The sequence below is a fragment of the Podarcis pityusensis genome, assembly GCF_964106645.2.
Source record: "Podarcis pityusensis genome assembly, chromosome: 12".
NCBI lineage: Eukaryota > Metazoa > Chordata > Lepidosauria > Squamata > Lacertidae > Podarcis > Podarcis pityusensis.
The window spans coordinates 21,883,364-21,899,773 of record NC_138037.1 but is presented as its reverse complement, the minus strand read 5'-3'; the positions used below and the strand labels follow the sequence as shown (position 1 = coordinate 21,899,773).

The 16,410-nt window shown below is 41.4% G+C and overlaps 1 protein-coding gene across 4 annotated transcripts in view; it reads right to left on the bottom strand.

The window, feature by feature from the left end:
• The window catches only part of ARHGAP21 (Rho GTPase activating protein 21), a 103,630-nt gene that overhangs the window by 74,095 nt on the left and 13,125 nt on the right, over positions 1 to 16,410 (bottom strand). Inside the window, exon 1 of one of the 4 annotated variants that reach the window (XM_080974347.1) lies at positions 3,115 to 3,231. The exons of the other annotated variants lie outside the window; for them this stretch is intronic. Within the exon in view, the coding sequence (XP_080830473.1) occupies positions 3,115 to 3,198 (84 nt within the window). The 5' untranslated portion in view covers positions 3,199 to 3,231. Of the gene's footprint in view, positions 1 to 3,114; positions 3,232 to 16,410 lie in introns of those variants that run through there. 4 annotated transcript variants of the gene reach the window in all.

The following is a 16,410-nucleotide window of genomic DNA, read 5'->3' as shown; positions in this document are numbered from 1 at the left end:
GGAATGTAGGTATACCCAAGGCTGTTTTTCAGCCGGAATGTGCCGGAACTCAGTTCCAGCACTTCTCAAGTGGGCGCCATTGCCATTATAAGAGAACATCGGAGGCGTTCATGGTGAGTTCTGGCACCTATTTTTCTAGAAAAATAGCACTGGGTATACCTGATATATAATTGTAGCCTCTATGTTAATTGAGCTTAGTACCCATGGGAATCAATGGTACAAGTCCTAATTTCAATGGAAACCAAGTCCAACTAACTACCGTAAGTCCAACTAACTACCGTAAGTCAACTAACTACCGTAATATAAGGATCCAGTCCAATACATTAGTTGCAAAAAACCGCTTAGTTTTAAAAACGAGAAGTGCAGCACTCAATTCATGCCTGGATACCATCATGAAAACTAAAATGGGACCTCTGTGTTCAAAGGCAGTGTATCTTCTGCATAGCATTTGATGCAAAGAAAACAAACAAAGAAAAGTTGTTTCCTTCTTGTCTTCCTTTACAGGCTTCCTGAAAGCTTCTGGCTGGCCAAAGTGGGAAGCAGTATACTGGTCCAGGCAGACTTTTGGCGTGATTCAGCATAGCTCTTCTAAAGTCCTTCTGATGACTCTGATTACTTGCCATGGGCAAGGAGGAATTGTTCCTTGCACAAACAAGTCAAGCTACTGAAGGTCTTGCCACTGAAGCTTGTCAAAGCAAGCTGTGGCTGAGATGACTTGGTTGGGCCCGCCTTGAGTAGCTACTGTTCCCCACCCACTCCAAGAGAATCTCACAGCCAATGCAAAGAATGCTTAAGTTGTGATGGCCACGCTGAAGTAAGAACGCCCACTTGCTTAGCCCCTCACCAACACTAGCAGGAAGAGTCCTTTCCATTATTTCTAAAGTGGCACCTGGGGTCGCCAACCTCTTTGGGCCCATAAGTACATCTGGAATTTTGAGAGAGCCACCCCAGGGTCACTCCCCTCCCACCCCACAGACAGAAAGTATACACATCCACACACATACTTAGGTCCTGTGTAAAAGTCAGATCCAGTTGAACTAAATCTGATCCTTTTGAACTTGCATGCTTCTACACAGCCCCACCCACCCCCATAAAAACCCACCATCATACTAAAGCTTGCATTGGTAGGCTGCATAGTAAGAAGATCCCATGCTTGCCAAATAAATATTGATCCATGATACAGATCCTTGTGCCAGCAAAGCCAGCTACAAATCACAGAATACCTCCGTGGATGCAGAGATGACCTATGATTTGATAGTGCTTTTGCAAGGATCCCTTTTAAAAATTATGAGGCTCCATAAATATCCATGTCTCAGATTCATGTTCTTGAACCAGATCAATGGAGTCAACATAGATATGTGATCCACTAGCTGATGGTAGATGGGGTAGAAGGATACTGTGAAAAGATTGTGCCATTTCAGGAGGATCTCCTTTACTGGATCCAGCTAATACACATGTGTACACATACACCTTCTCCCAGGGCTCCATTCTCTTTCTCTCTCTCTTGCACCCCTCTTTGTCCTCTATTCCCTCCTTCCCTCCCCTTCTTTCCCTTCTGCCCTCTCTGTCACTCCAGTTTATGTACAGATGCTCAAGTTCCAATCTGAGCCTTGAAAACCCATAAAAACTGAAACAGGAAGTGGGAGAGAGCAGCTCCTCCCACTTCATTTCCACATATTTTTCAAGAGCAGGAAAAAGAAAAGTCACCTTCTCTACTTCATGATGGCAGGATTAGGGACCTCAGATGCTTTGTGGACACCACAGGAAGCCCTCAAGGCTGACACTGTGTCCATGGGTACGACATTGCTAACCCAAGATGTGTAAAACCAAGGGCAGAGTGGTTATCCTGGAAGTTGAGTAAAGGGGGAAAGGGTGGGGCTGAAGAATCAGTCCTGCCTACTCCCCACTGCTGAACAATTGGGAAGGGTTTGGAGAGGGAGGGGCAGGTGATGATGATGATTATAATTTTTAAGAAAAAAACAGAAAACAATACATGCTTCAAGGACTTTTCTTTTGGCATAAGTAAGTAAATCTTCACTAAAGTTGGTAAAACCGTACTCCAGTCCCCAGAAGCACATAATTCAGTTCCTAGCTAGGATAAAGGAAGCCACTTTTTAGGGCACACTGCCAACCTTGCCAGGATCAACCAGGAACACCTGATTCCACCTACTCTCATACTACTTCACATGGGACAGATAACTGCAGTTCCCACCCATCATATCTCTCTCTCTCTCTCTCTCTCTCTCTCTCTCTCTCTCTCTCATTCATACACACACACACACACACACACACACACACCTATTCCCAGCACATAACACTCCTTCCTCCTTTCATGACTTTCAGCCCTTCCATGCCCTTTCTCAGGGTCCTGTCCCCCCCTTTAAGATGCAGAGTTCTTCCTTCCAGTAATTTGTCCTTTATTCTGAGGCAGAAGCAAAGTCAAGTTTCCCAATACTGAATTTCAGAGCCTAAAAATAGGAAAAACTGCAGTTTTCTTGAAACCAAAATTGTGCTAGTTCCAGCTACTACCTCAAACTCACATAAACAAGTTTACCTCGCTTATGTTAAAAACTAGCCTGGTAACTAAAAGCACATTACATTTGAGGTTATTTACTTTCTAAGCAATGTCAAACTCCTATACCCCAACATCTGTATGATTAAAGCCTTTCCCTGTACAAAAAGGAATATATAATAATCTTGATATATATCCCTGAATAATGTTGATATATATCCCTGAAAGACAGCTATGTAACAACTATAGTTCTATGCAAATGCATGCTTTTAAATCAGTCTATTCCTTCAGCATCTCTAAGCCCTTCTTGAACTGTACTGCCTCTTACTTTGCTGCATCCTTTACTGCAATCTGTCCTGTTAAGTCTTTGCAAAAGCAGTTCCCAGTAACCAATTCAGTAGCTAAACTAAGTTAACTACAGCAGTAAAGCAACCCTTTTACATAGGACACAGCTGACTGTCCTTCACTAAATATTATGGCATATTATACAGCATAGGAGATGGAAGGGGGAGGGGGGGAGGAAAAGGGACAAGGGGTTTCGTTTGTGCCTTTTGCACAGTATTTTCCCCCTCTTCATAAACAACTAAATATAATGGACAAACCTGACCACTCCAAGCGCAATACAGGTTACATATCAAACTCCAGTTGTGGTTGATCATGCAGTCTAAAAGCCTGAACTGGGCCATGAAAGCCTATAGCGCAGACTGCATCTCTTCTCTGACTCAGCTTTTGCCCGTGTAGTACTAGATCTGTGAGCTATGCAGTGAAGAGATTCAGGAAAGAGGACCTTTCTCTCCCTCCCGCATCTGCCTAGTCAGCAAGACAGCTGACTGCAGAGAGCGCTTAAAAATGCAGGTAGGTGGTGCCAAATTAGGAAAGGGAGAATGGGTAATCCCTGAATATTTTAGGATCATTTGCTACAGCATGTATTCTATACAGCGTGCTACTCCCTGTGTTCTTTGCTGCAAATTAAGGAAATTACATCAGAACGCAATGCAATGTTAAAGCTGCAATTTCATGCAAACTTAACTTGGATATAAAATTCCATTCAACTCAAGTGATGCAATCTCAAACAAACACCACCTAAGATCATGCTGTGTATTTTAAATCAAATCAACTGTAGGCTGCTTTCGTAAATTCTGAATTCTCAAACTATTGGGACTCAAAACAACACTCCAGTCGAAAGCACTATGTAAATGCTATTATTATTATTATTATTATTATTATTATTATTATTATTATTCTATCCCCAGTAGTTCTGCAAACACCCATGCAAAAATCTCCAGTTAGACGGCATATACAGAAGGAGAGATGAACCTTTTGAAGGGTAATCATAATGTTACTCTTCCCAGTCAATAATAGTAAAAAAGTGAAAACTGCAAGGCAGAAAATGTGAGAAGGGAAAGATATTGTGAATGAGGCAAGAGAAAGACTGAAGGGAAGGGAGTAGTTCAACTGGGACCTTGTTTCACTGCAATTTCCCCCTCCCCCCCTCAAAACCACATAAACTGAAAACATGTGATTTTCCTCAAGGATCTTATAGGAAAGACAGTTCTGGTTATCTAGTAATGAATAATGCCTCAAGAACCGTAAAGCCAACACTGGACTTATTGCCTGCCTATTCTGGTTTCCCTTCACGACCACAAAGTTAGGAATAAATATGATATCTGACCTGGGAAATGCAAGTCATGGTATTTTGGCTCTATAACGAGGTCCATCAGAACTTATCAGCACCGGTAGTATTGGTTCTGTATATGATCAAACCATCATAAGACACAGAAAGAAATATGCCAAAGCACAAATGAGGACCCTGTCTTAGTACCATGGACCATTTCCACCATTAGGATAGAAGCAATATGGACCTGACAGCCTTATGTACAACGAAATCCCTCCTCCTCTTTCCATGAAGTTTTAAAAATAATTCTAACATGGTATGTGGGACAAATCCAATGCTACAAAAAATAACCAATTAAAAAGAGAATATGTCCTATTTAATTCTTAAAAAATATTAAGACACTTTTGTTAAAGCCAGTACAATTATTGGCCGTTGCAGGGGGAGGGGGACAGAGAACTCCTAAGAGATGTTTTTTAAATAGCTTTTTGTTGACTCACAGCCATAGTCAGGGGTAGGCAACCTAAGACCCATGGGCCGGAGGCAGCCCAATTGCCTTCTCAATCTGGCTCACGGACAGTCTGGGAATCAGTGTGTTTTTACATGAGTAGAATGTGTCCTTTTATTTAAAATGCATCTCTGGGTTATTTGTGGGGCATAGGAATTCGTTCATTTCCCACCCCAAAATATAGTCCGGCCCACCACATGGTCTGAAAAAGGTTGCTGACCCCTGGCCTTAGTGGAGGGCAACAAACTCTAGCCAAGGTTTCTGCACATTACAGGCAATTACTACCCAATATTAACTTGGAGTTGCTTTAGCTTAATTTCCCAGCAGACAAATTGGGGTGGGGTGGGCCTACCTACAAATATATAATCATATTTGTTATTGACTGCAAAGAACAGAGAATTGCCTTTTCCTTTAGGAACAGGAAACCCATGCTCACACAGAAACAGCACATCAATCATTTCATACCAAGGTCACTGTCACACTGCAGAAACAAGAGGGGAGGGGGAAAGAGAGCGAATGCTCTTATATGCCTGCCAAACTCTTTCTAGGTAATTTTCTTCTACAGAAACGCAGAGTAAACAGTTTTTACATTACTGCCTGCCAATGAATAGAAAGGGAAACAGGCAAATGTCTTCCAATGCCACTACCACTTGTGAACTTTACAGTGCTGTAAGCAACAATATATGTGACCAGATACAAGTGCCATTACGGGCCACTTACACAGTAGCTCAGAGCTTTCCAAACTGTTCTTGTTGGTGACATACTTTTTAGACATGCATCACTCTCACATGCTAATTGTGAAAATCCAGTTGCGGAGTGTGCCAGGGATGTGGTACATGCTAGATGGCTGTGTGACTCCAGCTGCTAGGGAGGAGATGACCACTGAATCCATATTCAGAAGAGTACTATATGCAGTTGGACACACCATCATAACGATTCTGGAGAATTATTGGCTCTAAGGGCCAAAGTGCAAGGGGAGCCACCAACCCCACAATCTGCACTGTCAATAAAGGTTCCACTGAAACAAAGAGGACCATTTTGAAGATGCAAATTGAAGCCCACTCCCCACGCTATCACCAAAGCTCTGCAGTGTAAGATCTTGTTGTTTTGTTGAACTTATTGGAACCACTGTACCAATGATCTTCACACATTACTAAGTCACGCATTACCTCCCCCCATGCAAACCTGACCATGCATTTAAGGTCATTCCTCAGGAAAGCTTTCTTTGATGAGGTTCACCTGGTATCTAACTCGTCTGTCTTTTCAGCACTAGAGGCATTCTAGAATGGTTGAACCACTTTTATTTGGCTGCTGCGATTTTTACTGTTAAGCTGCTCTTATTGTTTGTTAAGTTTTTTTATTGTTTTCAACTGCTTCACAAGATTTAAGTAACATAATAACAACATTGTGGAGTGTAGTATAAAATTTTAAGATAAACATACATGAGTTGGAGCTCAAAGGATGCAGACTGAAAATGTCAGGGCCTTATCACTTTGCAAAGCAAATTTGGTAAACTGGGCAATGTAAAACTACTCTTTATGGTCGTCATGTCACACTTTCACATGATGGCAAGACTGTGTTTCAAAATTTAAAAACCCAGGGAAAGCCAAGCTGCTTAGACCTTCCTAAGTAAAGGGGACACGACTTCTAGGATTGTTTCTGAATTGTCTGATTGTCCCTTGCCATGCTATTATCTTGGACACGGACTTTGTAGAGACAGTTGATGGGAAATCAGAACTGCCTTGTCTCATTGACTGAGACATTTATGCCTCTGCAATTCTGGCCAATGTCTTTCTGCTGAGTCCTTTTGCAATGTTTACTGTGCTAACTACTCCAGCCTCGAACAAAATGCAAATGCTACCACAAGCTATCTCTACCAGTTATCTATAGCACAGCCTGCAACACTATCCTCAGTGTAACAGATCAACTCCGTTTAAACTTAAGACCTCTGGATGCTCTAATGAAGTCAGGGATTGCTAGAAGAGTGTACAGTGGTACCTCAGGTTAAGCACTTAATTCGTTCCAGAGGTCCGTTCTTAAGCTGAAACTGTTCTTAACCTGAAGCACCACTTTAGCTAATGGGGCCTCCTGCTGCTGCCACACCGCCGGAGCCCGATTTCTGTTCTTATCCTGAAGCAAAGTTCTTAACCTGAAGAACTATTTCTGGGTTAGCGGAGTGTGTAACCTGAAGCGTATGTAACCTGAAGCATATGTAACCTGAGGTACCACTGTACTGGTTTCATCTGATCTTCACCAGCACCCAGAAACAAAACAAACTGAATAACTGAAACTCATAAAGCAACTGGAGAAATGAACCATATCATCCAAAAGGAAAAATAGAAAGAAGTGTTTGTGAATGACCAGTGAACAATGGTGTTTTTTTAAAATCTCAGGATATTGAAGATTCACTTATGTTAACAGCTAAAAGGAGATCTGAAAGAGCCTTCTGAAATGAGGCATGTCTGTCACATTCTAAACTCACTGAGAACCCTAAGCCACTTTGGAGTAAAGGCAGAATACATGTGTAAGAAATGAATGAACAAGTGTGGCAATCTGAATATTCACCTTATGGTGCAGGTTTCATTGACAGATGCTGGCAACAGTGCTTCTTTCGCCCTGGCAATTGTGCTGGGATTAGTAAACCATGTTCGGCACAGCTTTCACACAAGAGTGTTGGCTGTGACACCCACAAGTGCCCCAACTGTCAGCACCAAGAGACACTATGGGATAACGGTCTGCACAACAGACTGCTTGTCTCTGCTTAAAGCTGTCATCATGGGCCAGTTCCAACCTAGAAGATCCCCCAGGGGGTGCTTTTGAAACTATTCCGTTTTGCAAAGACTTGCAAAATAATAATAATGTGTACATATTTAAAGGGCATGTGTTTACACAGCGGCAGGTAGACAGAAAGTAGTTAGAATTAAATTAATTATAATAATAATAATGTGAATTATGAAAGAAATATTTTTTAATAGATACCAGAAGGTGACTAGAGTGCCTTATTGGGGGGGGGGGAAAGACATATTAATTTTGAATACTGGTTTAACATTTGCCACGTTATGTTCCTACATAGGGATCCTTCTTTAGAGAAAATACTACCTTGCATATGCAAAAGGAAGGCTTGGCAAGAATGTATGAGTGTTCTTCTATTTTCACAGCACATAAGAAAAATATACCTTTCTAAGAAGGACAACAATGGGGAGAGAGCATTAAGAAGTGCTTGATGGTCTTGAAAACCAAAGACTATATAGTATATTCAACCCTTTTCCAGTGATGTCCTTGAAAAAGATCCAAGACCTGCATTTAATGTATAAAATGCCAGATACTGCCATCAAACCAAGAATGTAGATGTGGCAACTGCAGCTACAAACTATTAATTCAAAGTATGCATAATCTGTAAAAGGAAAATACCAGATACCACTGATGCACACAGCTCTAAAAAACAGTAGATTTGAGCTCTCACTACTAATTGAATTTTACAGGCACACAAGACTCCCAGGAATGCGGGACATCCTCCTCGAGCCATTCTACCACCAGGGAGAGATCAAAAAGGCACTGCCTTGTTAAAAAACACTGGGGTTGTGTTTTATATTCTCTATTTCGATTGTTCTGCACTGGAGCCTGATAAGGACTTCATGATTTTGGTGTTTACCTTCTGAACAAAGAAAAGCTGGTCTTGAACATTACTGGCATTTCATTACACATTATATTTGCTATAGGGAAACTTTCAAGTCTTTTCCAACTTTAGCAACAAGCCACAGACACTAGCAATGGTCGCACTAGGATTATCCTTCTTTACAGGAGTCACAGTGGATCAGTTTAAAATAAAGTTTCCCATTTTGAAATGTAGGCATTGTATTCAATGTTAAGTCAACCCATGGAAATTAATTAATAGGTTAGGTCAACTTGTCTTTTCTAAATAGAACTTAGTTGAATGCAATCCTATTCTAAGTAATAATTAAAGTATATTACTCTATAGCTAAATAAAGCATTTCTAAAACTTTTGGTCCCATAGCCTGTGCGCCATTTGCACTGCAGAATTAGTTTGTTAAGACTAGCCTACGTCAAACTCATGACCTCCACATGTTTGAACTATAACACCCATCCGTCACATCCAGTTTAGAGACAAGAGACAGATTTGTTTGGTAATGTACACATTCAAGAATCTTAATTTAACTTGTTCAGTTTCTTGAATGATGCTGCAATTTCTATGCTTGCCCACAACTTACGCACATTTAATTTGTGTTCATTCAGCTTTAAGCGTGCGGCAAAAAATATATATTAAAGGAGCAGAAAAGGGGTAGCGATCTGGGGGAAATGACTCTGGCAATATCCCCCGCCATTTAATCCAGTAGGTTTTGACGATACATGATTTTGGCTTTAGATGCGATCCCCAGAACGCTAACACCCACTTAAGTTGCTGGCTTAAAGTAAAGATACCTAGGATCAAGCTTTAAGTGTCCAGAACTTTCCACAAACAAGAGCTGGAATTTACTGGACGAATCAATGAAATATAAAGTAGGTATCCATGTTGTTTGGTCAGCAGCCATAAATATTCATTATTTAAGAACTAAGCACGTTATAATGTTCAGATAAGTTTACCCATACAGACCTCCACTGATGATCCTGACAATATACAGAATAAATAACATAGACTCTTGTGTCTGAGATCACTAACTAGTCCCTGGACCCAGTAGTCCAAGGTTTGGGACAGTTTGCATGAGTTGAACACACATGGCGAACCCTTAGGTTCATGTGCTCCTCCCACAACACTCTTCATGCACAGCTAGGTAGAGAAGTTGTAGCAATCTTTATTCTCAGTTTCCCTTAAACTCAGTTTGTTGTTGCATTGAAATTAATGACCATGGGCTTTTTTGTTTTGTTTTTACTAATTCTGGTCAGTTTCAAAACAAGTCCACATAAAACCATGAATTATGAAGGTGACTGGCTTAAACCAAGCATAGTTGGTGTAAACCACAATCTCCAGTTTAACGCATTTTAATGTTGTGTTTTTATATTTTTCTAACCCTCTCTGGGAATTTATGGTGAAGGGTAGGTAAAAGAAATCCTGTAAGACAGAGAGATAGATAGCATAAACAAGAGGCCATGTAGAAAACATGAGTTTTTAAGGAAGAGACTCGAAGGAAGGGAAGGAAGCAATGGACAAATGCTTTCTTAATGGCATACAGTGGTACCTCGGGTTACATACGCTTCAGGTTACAGACTCCGCTAACCCAGAAATATTACCTCGGGTTAAGAACTTTGCTTCAGGATGAGAACAGAAATTGTGCAGCGGCAGCACAGCAGCAGCAGGAGGCCCCATTAGCTAAAGTGGTGCTTCAGGTTAAGAACAGTTTCAGGTTAAGAACGGACCTCCGGAACGAATTAACCAGAGGTACCACTGTACTACAAAACATTCAAAAGTCAACATGTGAACCAACAGCTATTAATATCCCGCAGCTCGTATTAAATCTTGAATGCAGGTCTAACACCGCTAAAGCAAAGCATCGCAAAGACTACTAGGTTAAAGAATGATAGGACTGAACCGGATTCTCTCTCCTAATATTATGAAAAACTACTTTTCCAGTACATCTTTGGTTCAGTTTCTAGTCCTTAGCAAGCTTGGCATTAAGCAACTAAGCTCCGAAGTAAACATAAGCTCCCTGGTGTGTGTCTTTGTGCTACCTAGGGAATGCAAACATTACAGTCCAATCTACAAAAACATGGCAAGAAATCCAGCAGATAATAAGCATGGAGTGGGTGAGGGGGAAGCACCCAAACAATGAACTGCAATACATAATCTACAAAACATGAGAGGGAAAGATCTAAAGGGAGCCTGCAGGAGCCTTTTATTGAAAGAGACATCAGTTGACTTGTCCGCAAATTGATGGCAATCATGTCAATTAACTTACCCAATTGCTTTGCCACTGTTTGAGCAGGAAGCTTTCCTCTCTTCTTCTCCCTGCCCTCCCATGTTCAGAATGCCCCAACATCAAAGCTGACTAGCTTTGTTTCAGAGACCTTTTAAAACTATGTGCATTCCATATGTGAAATGATTCACCTATTCACAGCTGTGGAACTTGCGGGAGGAGGGAGCTGGTTGTGTCAGGGAAGTAGGTTGAAAGCAGTAAGGGATCAGTTGAAGCCTACAGGAACAAAGCATTAAAGAAGCCCACAGAGGGTAGGTAACATTGACAAAGCCTGGAATTCAAAGGTAAGTGAATCTCAACTGCTTTATTTTATTCAGACTTGGCAATTAGAACTATGGTCTATATGGCTTTAACTGGTTCCAAATGCGAACACTCCGTTCAGGAGCATCTATATTTCTGGTATTGAGAATTGTTGTTTTTTAAGTGAGTACAGTCGTACCTTGGACCCCAAACACCCTGGAACTCAGACATTTCGGCTCCCAAACACCGCAAACCCGAAAGTGATTGTTCCAGTTTGCAAACATTATTTTGGAACCTGAACGTCCGACGGGGCTTCCGCAGCTTCTGATTGGCTGAAGGAGCTTCCTGCAGCCAATCAGAAGCCGCGATTTGGTTTTTGAACGTTTTGGAAGTCGAGCGGACTTCCAGAACGGATTCCGCTCGACTTCCAAGGTACGACTGTATAACAAAGGCTTTGCTGAGGATCCCAGACCTACGCAAGGTTTAACCCGCAAGTGCCTCCAGCAAGGCCTTCCTTACTGTGGTCTCACAGCTACGGACAGCATTGCCTAAGGAGGCCTGCCTGAATATTATGAGGATGATGATGCCACAACACTTTACAAAATACAAAAGGGCATACATTGTAAGTCCTTGTGGGCAAGGGTATGATCCAACACACCAGCCAGAACAAAGGGAGGTGTAAAAGGAGAAGAATAAGTATTATGTTTCAATGGCACTTACTTAAGGATAAATTGCAGAAGGATAAAGGGACTAAAGGAACATAACAAAAGATTTCAGGGGAAAGGAATGTTCTCATGTGTTATAAATAACTGGAAAGGGCCTTGCTGTTCCAACCAAGCTTTCCAGCATATTACGAGTTAAAATCATTATTCCCGTGACTGGTGTGTGATTTTTACTGCAGTTTTAGCTTAACTTATTGCAAAAAAATATGCACTTTAAGCACTGTTTTAATCCTACATCTTTTTATTTCAATTTCTGGGTATTTTTATTTTATTCAACAGAATACTAACATCTCTCTTATTTTACATATGCTGGTCTGTATTGGACTTGAACACTGTTTTATAATCTTAAATTGCTTTGGGATGTTTCATAAGAAGCACGCATATACATATATGCAGATAGAGTAGGAAGTCTACCTTATTTCAATAAAGCCAACTACCAATTCACTACTTCTCTTTACAACTGGATAGAGCCGTTATAGAACACCCATTGGTGTTCATCAAATATCCTCACCTGTCTGGCTCACACATCACAGTAAGCCAAAGGATGGCTTACCATGAATGAGCAAACATGCTGGTCCCTGTTGCTAAAATCACTCAGCGAAGAGGAAACAAACCAGAGCTCTAGTTTACATGAATGGTCCACTGATTGGAGAAGCCGCATCTTGATAAACTCTGCATTTATACAATCCTTAACAGTGTAGGAGGGTCTGGACTTGACAACCCAAAAGTGTTTAGGAATCTCTTTTTTCCATAGACTTTTTCATGAATAAGGCTACATTCTTACTAGGAGGTAAGCCCCAGTGAGGTCCAGAGGTCTTACCACCGAGTAAGCTGCAAATCTTTGCCTATCAGACAAGGCAACAAAAGCTTGAGGGAAAGAGGTGAAGTCTGCTACAGTTTTTAGACAACCAGTTCTTAAATTCTTTGTATGTGTATTTTCTACTGTTCACATATTTTTTAAAAGAAAGACACTGGAATTCAAACCAGTAATCATATGTCAGAAGTGAACTTTTGAAACTCTTTACAACCCTTTCTCCTCTAATCACCTGCCCAATGTTTTTTGACTTCAAATGCGGCTAGAGTAATTTAAGATGTGTGTTTTGTGACAAACATTTCAGTTCAATGAGTAGGAAATATAGCTTGCATTTTGAAAGCAAATTTAAGACCTTGGCTGTCATTGGAATTTATTCCCCTGCCCAACAGGAAGCAGTTTAAAAGTGTATGAAGGGGAAATTCCCACAACCCAGAATTATGTCTCATCATGATCTGCGCCCAAGAGCCAAGTTTTATAGAACCAAAAATGTGTTCTTCAGACTTCTGTAATCATGGCATTTGGGGGTATCTTGTTTTTTGTACAACCAAGCTTCCCTCCCCCCGTATACTCACACACACACACACACACACACACACACTGCACTATGGAGAAACACAAAATACACACATACTTTCCCTTAATTTCTGTTAAAGCAAGGGCAAAACTAGGCTTTCTTTCACCCCGGTCAGAGACCCAGTTTGGTACCCCACATGTACATTTGTGTACACACAGACACACACAGGCTGGAAGCCTCAATGGCACCCCTCTGGAGGCTTTGCCCGGGGCAAAAAAACCTGGCTAGCTCCCCCGTAGCCACAGCACTGAATAAAAGGTGCTTGGAAGTCTGCAACTGTAGAAAGTTTGTGACTCAGTGACATGAACCAGGTAAATTTCTTGCCTCTGAGTCCGAAACTTAATGAATTTTCTACATGACTCATCTGCCTATAGCTCACATGTAGCAAGTGCACGTACGGAGAACACTGCTTTCTCAATTGCAATGATTTCACAAACATTTAATGAGCTAGAAGCATTTCTGGGCTTATTTGCAAGGTTGGGGTAGGCTTTCCTTTTAGGAATCTTGTAACATAAAACTGCCCCCAAACTTGCATCCAATTATGTATAAATTATGGCTTCCGCCCTGCGAATTTTAGTATGCAAATAGCTGAGAGTGGGGAGGAAGAGGCTATACTTCTGCTAGTGGAGAAAAAACATAGGGGTTTTATTCCGTACAGAGGGGTTTATAACCTGCAACAGCTATAGCTGAGCAATGTGCTTTACTAGATCCTGTTTTTATATTCCCACTTGGTATTGCTGCTTCTTTAAATGCGAGTAGAAGCTTTCAGCAATCATCAAATCATATTCCTCAGGCAGTGCATCTGGGGACAGGCCTAGCTATGCAAGCTTAGCTAGAGCTGCCCACCTTGATTTCCATCATAGCCTCACTGAACCCAAAGGTACATGCTAGCCAAAACTCTGCATTTATTCACCCTAGTCCTTGCTTGGCATCTTTTTCTACTGACTTGTTTACACTTCGTAGGAATCTTGCTTCATTCCGCCAAAGAGGCTCTTTGTTTAGATTTTTGAGGAGAAACAGTTTTAGTTTTGAAAGAATGCATAATGGGAATTATATTTGGTCTTCCGTAAGCTCCAAAGACCCTCCTATTAAAAAAAAAATTGATCTAATGAAGAACCTCTCACCTATGGGGATTAATTTCTCCTCAGAAGTTTGTACCTTCTAGAATTAACTCCTGCTGCTGTCTGCTACCCTAGGTTACGAAGGCTGCTAAAAATCCACTTGAGGTCCTGAAATTAAAGAAAGGGAGGGGTTGCTATTACCACAGCAACTAAGGAAGCCTATTTACAAAAGCCAATGAAGATTTGAGAACCGAGGAAGCAGCCACTGTCATCCCAGTGAAACTGACTGCACTAATTGTGGGAGCATGACCTTCCTCAACATCTCTTCTGTAAAGCAAATGGAATTTTTCAATGAGATCCTGCAAAGCAGGGAGGTAAATAAGAGGAAGAAATCCATTATCAAACTGGCATGCAATAAAGTGTTTAATCTTCAAGGTAATACAATAGGTAAAAGTAAAAGGGTAAAGGACCCCTCAACGGTTAAGTCCAGTCAAAGGCGACTATGGGGTTGTGGCACTCATCTTGCTTTCAGGCCGAAGGAGCCGGCATTTGTCCACAGACAGCTTTCCGCGTCATGTGACCAGCACGACTAAACTGCTTCTGGCGCAATGGAACACTGTGATGAAAACCAGAGCGCACGGAAACACAGTTTACCTTCCTGTTGCAGTGGTACCTATTTATCTACTTATCTACTGGCATGGTTTTGAACTGCTAGGTTGGCAGGAGCTGGGACAGAGCAACAGGAGCTCACTCCGTCATGGGGATTCGAACCACCGACCTTCCGATCGGCAAGCCCAAGAGTCTCAATGGTTTAGACCACAGCGCCACCTGTATCCCATACAATATAACTCAGTTGATAGAACATGAGACTCTTAATCTCAGGGTTATCATTTTGAGCCCATGGACAAAAGATTCTTGCACTGCAGGGGTTGGACTAGATGACCCTCATGGTCCCTTCCAACTCTATGATTCTATTATTTCAATACTTGTAGACATTTTACTCATTCTTTGTCCATTCTTCAGATAAAGATGAAGAACTCCAAACTTAATGGTTAACCTTTGTTTTGCCTTTTTGCCAAATAATGCAAGCAACATCAAGGTAGCAACACTTCAGGATACTTTTCCTGAGCAGTGGTTTTAGACTCCTATTAATGAAGTGTACACAATGTAATAAACTCCCCCACGGTTTATTTCTGAAATTTGCCACCAGTATTAGAAACAGGTTACACATATATGAAGATTAGTAGGTTTGTTAAAAGGACGTGTATTTCACAGCATTTGCTTCAAGTCTTGGACAAAGAAAGGTAAGCGGCTAATTATGCAGATCAGCATCACTTAAGCTTTATACCAACTGCAAACGTCTTCTGGGCAGAGATAACCTAGCCATGGTTACCCATGCAATGATAACATCCCATTTGGATTATTGCAATGTATTGTACATAGATCTGCCTTTGAAAATGGTTTGGAAACTTCTGTGCAGAGTGCTAGTATCTGGAGTTTTGACTGGCACCGTGCCTAGGAATCATTTCCCGCCAGAAATTCACAAGCTGTCTCTTTCACTTCTGGACCCAATTCAAAGTGCTTCTGCTCGCCTTTAAAGCCCTACATGGCTTGGAGCCCAAGTATTTGAAGAAGCACTGCCTTCCATACCGGCCAGGCCACACACTGAGGTCAGCAATCAACACCCTTCTCCTGAATTATATATTATTTAAAACAGGGGTGAAGAACCTGTGTCCCTCCAGCTGTTGCGACTCTAATCCCCATCACCACTGAGCATGGCTGTGGCTGATGGGAGTTGGAGCCCAACAAAGCAGAGATTTCTAATCCTATTTTACTAGAACTGGTAACATGCCCTTGATCAGAAGAAAAACAACATCTGATAATATTATTTTCCTCGCCTTTCTACTTGCATAGGAGCTTATGATGTCTGCATTTGAAAACACCGCATTTAAAGGGGTAAAAATAATCTATTACATTTATCTTCCACCTTTTTTCCAAGGAGCTCAAGTGACATACATGGTTCTCTTTCTCCTCATGTTATCCTCACAGCAACCCTGTGAGGAAGGTTAAGCTGAGAGATAGTGACTGGCCCTATGTCACCCACTCATCTTCATGGTCTCCCAGGTCTTGTAGTCCAAGACTCTAACCACTACACCAAAGGGACACAAAATATAAGGTCTATATGTACTTTTGCTGGAATTCAGGAGAATCCACCACCACAATAGGCTTTCCTAACTCCTTAGTTGTTTCTTTATAGGAGATGCTGCACTCAAACAATAGTGCAGCAGGACTGCAAAAGACATCTAGTACAGTACAGTAGAAACAGAAGTGCATACATTACCTTTGCACAAAGAGTAATGAAAATCTAGACAGTGTCATCACTCTGCCAATGTGCAGCTTCAAGGCCTGTCCACACTTAAACAAGCTTTTCTGAACT